This window comes from Lasioglossum baleicum, chromosome 3 (assembly GCF_051020765.1).
Source record: "Lasioglossum baleicum chromosome 3, iyLasBale1, whole genome shotgun sequence".
Classification (NCBI taxonomy): Eukaryota; Metazoa; Arthropoda; class Insecta; order Hymenoptera; family Halictidae; genus Lasioglossum; species Lasioglossum baleicum.
The window spans coordinates 17,638,395-17,647,255 of record NC_134931.1 but is presented as its reverse complement, the minus strand read 5'-3'; the positions used below and the strand labels follow the sequence as shown (position 1 = coordinate 17,647,255).

The 8,861-nt window shown below is 34.5% G+C and overlaps 2 protein-coding genes across 5 annotated transcripts; both read left to right on the top strand.

The window, feature by feature from the left end:
* Window positions 1–201: 201 nt before the first annotated feature.
* On the top strand, window positions 202–5,536 carry Rb (adaptor related protein complex 3 subunit ruby). Of its 3 annotated transcripts, XM_076447574.1 has the most exons (11): window positions 202–415; window positions 518–697; window positions 993–1,068; window positions 1,149–1,730; window positions 1,813–2,109; window positions 2,206–2,473; window positions 3,006–3,725; window positions 4,032–4,328; window positions 4,411–4,682; window positions 4,755–5,119; window positions 5,211–5,536. In XM_076447574.1, exons 2-11 carry the CDS (start codon window positions 564–566, stop codon window positions 5,356–5,358), a joined length of 3,159 nt encoding a protein of 1,052 aa, XP_076303689.1. In that variant the 5' UTR covers window positions 202–415; window positions 518–563; the 3' UTR covers window positions 5,359–5,536. The 3 variants fall into 3 exon arrangements, with proteins under 3 accessions (XP_076303689.1, XP_076303688.1, XP_076303690.1); XM_076447573.1 differs by having other exon boundaries at window positions 202–697; XM_076447575.1 differs by lacking the exon at window positions 202–415 and having other exon boundaries at window positions 682–697; window positions 993–1,081.
* A 163-nt stretch (window positions 5,537–5,699) lies between these two features.
* Rpl6 (ribosomal protein L6) lies at window positions 5,700–7,313 on the top strand. Of its 2 annotated transcripts, none has more exons than XM_076447576.1 (4): window positions 5,700–5,831; window positions 6,294–6,494; window positions 6,572–6,845; window positions 6,926–7,313. In XM_076447576.1, exons 2-4 carry the CDS (start codon window positions 6,294–6,296, stop codon window positions 7,270–7,272), a joined length of 822 nt encoding a protein of 273 aa, XP_076303691.1. In that variant the 5' UTR covers window positions 5,700–5,831; the 3' UTR covers window positions 7,273–7,313. The 2 variants fall into 2 exon arrangements, with proteins under 2 accessions (XP_076303691.1, XP_076303692.1); XM_076447577.1 differs by lacking the exon at window positions 5,700–5,831 and adding an exon at window positions 5,850–5,870.
* Window positions 7,314–8,861: the final 1,548 nt, after the last annotated feature.

Sequence of the window (8,861 nt, the reverse complement as noted above, 5' to 3'; positions counted from 1 at the left end):
TGAAGAAAAGATGAAGTAATTGGTGATGTCACATTTTCCAAAGATGCCTTGAATATACTGGAATCAGGGATATTATAGGAATATATCCTATATCCATGACTGGAATACATACACATACACACCACACACACCATTACACACTGTCTGGTAACGCTAGTGTGCAGATCTGCCGCAGATACAAAAAAGTCTGAAAAGTCACTGTTTCTATTTAGTAACTTGTTGGCACTGCTCGTTCGGCTCGTTGCTTCGTGAAAGTTTTAATATTTTACTATCTTGAGATATATTGTGAGCTCGTATATTACATTTATTTTATTTATAAGTAATAAGTAAAATGTGAATATTTCTAAACAATGGTAAAATTGCATATCGAATAGTGTTCGATACATTTCGATATTTGGAACGAGAGCATTACTGCGTGAGTGGATCGGATCTAAACATATCTAAGCAAGATGGATAGGTGCTAATCTTCGGTGAAGGCATCCTACTGTCAATTTTTAAAGGATTTTGTGAATTACAGACGAATTCGTATCAAAATTCATTGGTGTTAAGTAAAATCTAAGAAAATGTTGACCGCTGCTGCAAATTCAATATCGAATAACGGAGGATCTTACGGCAATGACAGATCGTCAAGCACTGCGGATCCAGAACTCGCAACTGATCCTGCTTCTGGAGGATTTTTTCACTCTGATTATAAAAAGTAAATATCTAATTCGACATACGTATTGTTCTAACCATCAATATTTTCTTTGTAAATGGTACTTTTACATATTTAGATCAGATGCTACTTTCGAGCATAGTACTTACATATTTTGAAATAAGCATAAATGTTTTAAAGAAAATATTTGTGTTTTCCTGTCTTTATTTCATTGTTATTGAATTCCTTATATTTAACAGTGTTCAGTTTTATTTCGTTAAATGAGTGTGCATTGTAATAAGTTGCGGTAACGTATTGTACATAGCTATATACTTCTAAACTATTGTTTTCACATTAGGCACGATGATTTGAAACAAATGTTGGATAGTAGTAAAGATGGACTTAAGTTGGAAGCAATGAAACGCATAATCGGGGTAACAATATAACGTATAATCTTTTCTATTACATTGATCTAATTCTAGAGCAACAAATAAAATAAAATGTTTTTTTACAGATGATAGCGAAAGGAAGAGACGCGTCAGAATTATTTCCTGCTGTAGTCAAAAATGTTGTATCAAAGAACATCGAAGTGAAGAAATTAGTTTATGTTTACTTAGTCCGTTATGCAGAAGATCAGCAAGATCTTGCATTGTTATCTATTTCTACATTCCAACGAGCTTTGAAAGATCCCAATCAATTAATAAGAGCCAGTGCATTAAGGGTACTTTCAAGCATACGTGTATCTATGATCGTTCCTATTGTAATGCTTGCTATTAAAGATTCAGCTAGCGATATGTCGCCGTACGTTCGTAAAACTGCAGCACATGCTATTCCTAAACTATATTCGCTGGACTCAGAGCAGAAAGAAGAGTTAATAAGTGTTTTAGAAAAATTGCTTTCTGATAAAACTACTCTAGTTGTGGGTTCAGCAGTGATGGCATTTGAAGAGGTTTGTCCTGAGAGGATCGATTTGATACATAAGAATTACAGAAAGCTTTGTAATTTATTAGTAGATGTCGATGAGTGGGGCCAAGTCATTATAGTCAATATGCTCACGAGATATGCGAGAACACAGTTCATCGATCCAAACATAGACGTGTGTATAATTCTTTGTAATTACAGGAACTGAAGTATATGTATACATGATTTATTTATATTTTTCGCAATGATTTTTATAGATCGTAGAAGAAGATGAAAACCGGCCGTTTTATGATTCCGACTCTGATTCGTCTAATACTAAAAAACCGAAAATGTCGTTAGACTCTGACCATCGGTTATTACTAAGAAACACGAAACCTCTTTTACAAAGTAGAAATGCTTCTGTGGTAATGGCAGTATCTCAATTGTACCATCATACAGCACCACGAAGCGAAGTAATTACTGCAGCTAAAGCACTGATACGGTTATTAAGAGGGCATAGAGAAGTTCAGAGTGTAGTCCTTCACTGCATAGCTAGCATATCAATTACCAGAAAGGTAATGTAAGTACTAGTATAATGTACTAAAGAAAAATCAATTATTTTCTATTCCATGAAATTCGTACAGAGGGTAATGTTCAATGTTTTTGTGTAGGGAATGTTCGAACCTTTTCTTAAGTCATTCTTTGTAAGAACTTCAGATCCTACGCATATAAAGCTTTTGAAGTTGGATATCCTGACCAACTTAACAACCGAGACTAGTATTGGGGTCATATTGAGAGAATTTCAAACGTACATCTCTAGCAGCGACAAAGAATTTGTAGGTGCTAGTATACAGGCAATTGGTAGATGTGCGAGTAATATAAAAGAAGTAACCGATACTTGCTTAAACGGACTAGTTTCACTATTGAGTAACAGGGATGGTAAATAGAAATATAATGCCTACTATTCATGATCATTAGACAGCGGATTTTATTCATTTATGAGGAAAGCGAGGAGGTGTAATTAAAAATAGTAAAAACATTCGAGGATTTTAAAAATACTGTGATATTAGTTTTAACTCATTAACCATATTATGAAAGAAAATACATTCCTATTAAGTTGGCAAGAAAGTAATTTCGGTATTTTAAGGTGAAATAGAGCCCAATTTTTTCATTCAAGCAATGAACTTTAATGAATAAGATATTATCCCTTTTGTTTGATGATCTTTTGCCAAAAAGAATAAATAAGAAAATATTTTATTGATTAAAGTTCATTGTTTGAATAAAGAAATTTGGTTTCATTTCATCTTAAAATACCGAAATTACTTTCTTGCCAACCCAATATTTCACTGCAGTTTGTTGCAATTCAAGTAGAAAATTTTTATTTTGCATAGAGATCCGCTGTCTAATGATCATTCACTTCGATCATTGTTTTATAGTATTTCTCATTACCTTCTTCTTTTTTTCTATACAGAGGCTATCGTAGCAGAAAGCGTTGTTGTTATAAAAAAGCTCTTACAAACTCAACCGAATGAACATAAGAATATCATAGCTCATATGGCCAAGTTAATGGATTTCATTACTATACCACAAGCTAGGGCATCGATATTGTGGCTCTTGGGAGAATATTCGGACAGAGTACCCAAAATAGCGCCTGATGTTCTTCGAAAAATGGCGAAGAGTTTCGTGAACGAGCAAGACATAGTGAAATTACAAATATTAAACTTAGCTGTGAAATTATGCCTGAATAATCCTGTACAGACGAAACCGTTTTGTCAGTATGTTTTCCAGCTAGCGAAGTATGATCAGAATTATGATATCAGAGATCGTGCTCGTTTTTTAAAACGTTTTATTCTCGACGAAGATAATCCAGAAAAGAAGCTTCCTCAACTTGCGAAAAGAATATTTTTAGCTCCAAAACCTGCACCAACTCTGACATCCAGGTTCAAAGATTCCGAGTTTCAGTTGGGTACATTATCGCATTATTTGGATATGCCATGTGCTGGTTACCGTCCGTTACCACCTTTCCCTGATGCAGCTCCAGAACCATCTGTTAGAGATGTTCTTGGTCATATACTTGGTGGTGATATGAGAGATGTAATGGAAGAATATTACAGAAAAGATAAGAAAGACAAGAAGGGAAAAGAAAAAGAGAAGCCCTTTTATAGCGATGAAGAAAGCATTACAGGAGATGGTAAATTCTAGAAGTATTAATATTGTAATTGTATTAGGTTGGATCGAAAGTTCGTAGCGTTTTTAAATCAAAATTCAAAGATAAAATTAAGATATTTATCGATAGGTTTATCGAATAGCATGATAAGTCATCTAAAAAATGGCAAAAAGTAATAGAAGAGAATGGAAAATATGTTATTGAACAGATCTACGTATAAATATCCTAATTTTATCTTTGTGGTTTTATTTAAAAACGCTACGAACTTTCGTTCCAACCCAATACTTATTGTGATAGTTTTTAATCAAAATATTCTATATATACCTTTAGCTTTGGCCAATGAAAATGAATCCTCGGACACCTCGTCAAACGATTCTTCTTCAGATGACAGTGATTCGTCCGAATATACGTCCAGCTCGAATAAATCAGAAAATGATGACGAGAAAAAGAAATCTGCTAAAGGATCCGATGAGTCAAATAGCGAGTCTGAAAGTGACGAATCAAATTCAGAAGAGTCCTCCGAAGAGTCTGAAGAAGAGAGCGAAGAAGAAAAACATAAGGCTTTTAAACAAGATACAAAAGAAAAACCGAAAAGTAACATTGATCTCCTTCTCGACTTAGACGATGGTATGATATAATATTAAAATTAATGGAAACAAACACATCTAGATGATAATATGTGAACTTATATAATATATATTGATTGTAGTTATTCCCATGACACCTGTGATGCCGTTAAGTACCGGGAGTCTTCTTACTCCAATGAATTCAATCATTTCAAACGACGTGAGAGAGGTGTCATTATCATTTATTCCAACAAAAAAGTCTGAACTGTTAAATAGTATTACAGGTCATGGTTTAAAAATTGAGTATAGGTTTACAAGATCACAGCATTTAGTAAGCGCTCATTTAGTTAGTATTGAATTAATATTTTCTAACGAAGGTGGCACTGCTATCAAAGAGATTCATATGGGGACAAAGGTAACTAAACATAGGTTTACCATATTAAACATTTAATTCATTTATCTCTGACTAGTTATTATTCATTTTTAGAATGTACCAAAAGGCATGCTTTTACACGACTTTACACGAATACCACTGTTGGAAACCAATTCGAATTTGTCTGCTACATTGGGCATCAATTTTAATGACTCTACTCAGCCCGCAAACTTTAATATTGATTACACAATTAACGAGGAAACATATTCGTGGCCAGTAATTATTAAAGCACCAATTGGTGAAATAATAAGAGCAGTACTTCTACCAGATGATATGTTCGTTACTGAAAAAGCGAAGTTGAAAGGCATGAATGAACATACCGCAAAAGTGCAATTTACAGAAAATAAAAAGAACATTCCTCAAATGATTTATGAGATTGCAAATGTTGCAATGATATCGAGTACTGACGAAGAAATGAGGTTGGTGCAGGTTTACTATTCGTATGAGAAATATGATGTTCTATCTATGTATAATCTATATGATAAATAATTAACTTGATTTCGGTTATAGATTTACCGCTCACACTGTAGCCTCGAAATCATTGGTATTGGTGACAATAAAGATTCTCGGGAGCGAGTCTTTGGAAATATGTGTAAATTGTGAGAAACTAATAATAGGTTCTATCTTGTTGAATGAATTAAAAAGTAATTTAAAATAAATGAGATTTTATACTTACGATTATATAAATAAGTAAATAAATAAATATATATAATATATATTTACACTTGTATAAAACGAATACAGAACTTTTATGTTAATTAAACATATATATTTACATATACATTCAACTCTCAGAAATGTATGTTTACTATTAAATATAAAAAAAAATCAACTATAATAGTTTGTTATAATGTTATTAAAGTTTTTATAATAAATTGAGATTACTATATATTTAATAAAGAGGAAAGACGCCAGCCTTTTAAGTTATTTTTGTACTCTCTCAATGCTGTGTATTTAATACATAAGTAGTCTGAATTTATTTACAAAAATACGACAAAATACATCGAGTATGTTGAACTATCGAGAATTATCGAAAATAGTCGAAACGTATATCGATTTCGAATTTTAGCTACAGAGTACACCCTCTAGGTGAAAACACTGTAAACACTCCTTTTAGCAGCACGGTTTACGGTAAGGAGGAATGATATCAACAGGCCTACTAATATCGAAGTAATCTCTTATTTCAGTAAAAGGAAAACCGTATATTTTCATAAATATTACATATTTCGTGAACGTTCTTTCAGTCGAATGTTATATTTTTTTCCTAATGTTGCAATTACATTAATTTTAAGAACTTACCGTATTAGGTTATAGTTTGACATTTCAGTGTTCTTGTTAATGAATTGTCGATATTTTCTTATAATTCGAAATTCTCACGATACTTTGCTTCATTTTACTTACATTTCGTAAAAGTTCCTTTGTAATTTTGTTTTTAATTTTGTGAAAACGTGACATAACCTGTAAGAAACATGGTAAACATGCTCAATAAGAAATTACAGTAATGGAGGCCGTATATATACACCTGTATATTTCCATTTAAGAAAAATATATGTTCGTTATTCCCTTGATTAATAGTTAATATTAATTTCGTAGATGACAAAGGTGAAGGAAGATAAGGACACAAAAGTAACGTCCCAGGAGAAGAAATCTCCTACGGACCAAAAAAGTGGAAAGAAGGGACGCATCAAGCCAAGGAATTATGATTTAGGAAATGGTGTTTATAGATTCAGTCGTACTCGCATGTTCCACAAGAAAGCCATCTACAAGTTCATGGACAAAAAAACTCCAAAAACTGTATGTTTTGTAACAATACATTATTCGTTTGTTGTTTTCATTTATGAACATGTACTCATAGAAATGTTTAATGATAGGTTAAGCCCAAGAAGCCAGTAACTATTGAGAAGAAAATCAGTGGCGACAAGAATGGAGAAAAACGTATTGTATTATTGAAGAAAAGACGTGCAAACTATCCAACTGCAGATCCAGTGACTGTACACCATGCTAAAAAATGTTTCCGTGAACATCAGCGTTATCTGAGGCCAACATTGAAACCAGGAACAGTTTGCATCTTGCTTGCTGGTGCTCATAAAGGAAAACGAGTGATTTTCTTGAAGCAACTCAAGAGTGGCTTACTCCTTGTTACTGGTAAGTGTAACATGCAATATTATATTAAAATTTAAATAGAAATTGTTCTATAATATTAAATTTAATGTTTTGTGTAACAGGCCCATTCTTGATTAATGGTTGTCCACTTAGAAGAGTTAGTCAGAACTACGTGATTGCCACATCTACTTGTGTTAATATTTCGGGTTTGAAGGTCCCAGACCACGTTAATGACGATTACTTCAAGAGGAAGCGTGAGAAACGCGCAAAGAAGGAAGAAGGTGATATTTTCACCAAGAAAAAGGATAAATATAAAGCAAGTGAACAGAGGAAAACTGACCAGAAAGCAGTCGATAAGTATATTATTTCTGCCATCAAGAGAAACAAAGAAAAGAAATTGTTGTTTACTTATTTGTCAGCTATGTTTGGCTTGAGAAGCAGCCAGTATCCACACAGGTTAAAGTTCTAATCTTTTATGATTTGAATACAAATACACAATAACTCCTGAAATTATTGAGTATACTTCTTATTTATTACCTTACCTTATTGTAGTATTAAAGAGCTCGAGAGAGAATCGCGTGGATGAATTAATATAATATAATTGTAAGAGCAGAGATCGGAAAATTTTTATTGAAATAGACATTTCAAACCGCGATTAAGAGATAAAAAAAATTATTTGTAAAAATTAAAATTTTTGGCAGGTCACGATATCCCGTAGGGCTGGCAGTCTTTAACAATATGTATGTCGCTGATTGTTGTGTCCCCTTTCTCTTCCGGGTATTTCACGAATGAAATATATTATGGCATAATAATAATGCCGCACGCGGTTCTTGTATTTTTGAATCGCGATGGTAGCTTTATACAGGCTGTACCAAATTAAGTGTTAATTCATTCATTTCCACTGACTTGGAACGGTCACTACCGTCGAGCTTAGATCGCGATTTTATTAATGTATACATACCTCTTATTAAACTAAATAGCATTTAGGTACTTGAACCTTTCTTGTTTATTGCGCATAATTACAGAGTTTATTGACGGTATGTACATATATAGTATTTTCCTACTAGTGTACTATGTAGTAGCAGAGAGCCCAGATAGCCAAAATGCTCGATTCTGGGGAGGGCAGTTATGACCGTGTGGGCTCGTGGACGTTCCCTCGGCACAAGCTGCCCCGCGGCCCGTCGGTCCTGATTTCTGCAAAATTTTAAGTGCGACCTGTCCTGCATAACGACATTCGCCACATTAATGCGATTGTGCTGCCCTCTTACAATCTCGGACCTATACTTAAAATTTTGCAGAAATCAGGACCGACGGGCCGAGGGGAAGCTTGTGTCGGGTTTGCGCCGAGGGAACGTTACGAGCCCTCACGGTCATAAGAGCCCTCCCCAGATTATAGCCATCGTGTGCGTTTTGCCTGGTTTTGCCCATTCAAGCGACGTTCGGTCCGTCTACCAGACCCCGCCACGCCGGGCTCGATCTGTGCGCGAGGATCGCTTGGCTATCTGGGGGTGTGCGGAAACCCGAAATATTTTCGGGATCGGGACGGGTACCCGAAAATTTCGAGATAGCCGAAAAATAGGGATTCTCACATAATTTATTCTTTACATATTTAATGTAATATAAATATTTAATATCATTATACAAAATTCTTTTCATTGAAAGAACGTTGTCCATCCCGAATTCTTTTAAAGAGTGCCACATATGTCATATTCTCGAAATTTTCAGGAAACCCGATTCTTTCGGAAATCTCGAAATTTTCGGGAATTCCACCTCTTCCCGACTCGTCCGGACCATCGGGTTCCCGATATTTCGGGTTCTCGCACACTTCTATAAAATACACGTGTACACGTAGCACGTGAACCGTTAAAACTCCGTAAATTGGCGTTTATATGAGGCGAATATGGTAGCGATGGAGTTGGCGCGAAAATGTTGGTGCCACCTCCCTCGATATTATATGTATTCTCCTGGTCGAAACGCGAAAAATTCAGTAGTATAATCCAACGACAAGCTGGAAGGCTAATAAATATTCAAAAATTCAGTAGTGCAACTCAACGCCAA

Excerpts from the sequence above, each read along its gene's own strand:
- Rpl6 (XM_076447576.1), top strand. The coding sequence starts at position 6,294 with ATGACAAAGGTGAAGGAAGATAAGGACACAAAAGTAACGTCCCAGGAG. Across the intron at positions 6,495-6,571 it reads ACAAAAAAACTCCAAAAACT|GTTAAGCCCAAGAAGCCAGT; the intron begins GTATGTTTTGTA and ends GTTTAATGATAG. Across the intron at positions 6,846-6,925 it reads TGGCTTACTCCTTGTTACTG|GCCCATTCTTGATTAATGGT; the intron begins GTAAGTGTAACA and ends TTTGTGTAACAG.
- Rb (XM_076447574.1), top strand. The coding sequence starts at position 564 with ATGTTGACCGCTGCTGCAAATTCAATATCGAATAACGGAGGATCTTAC. Across the intron at positions 3,726-4,031 it reads AGAAAGCATTACAGGAGATG|CTTTGGCCAATGAAAATGAA; the intron begins GTAAATTCTAGA and ends ATATACCTTTAG. Across the intron at positions 5,120-5,210 it reads AGTACTGACGAAGAAATGAG|ATTTACCGCTCACACTGTAG; the intron begins GTTGGTGCAGGT and ends TTTCGGTTATAG.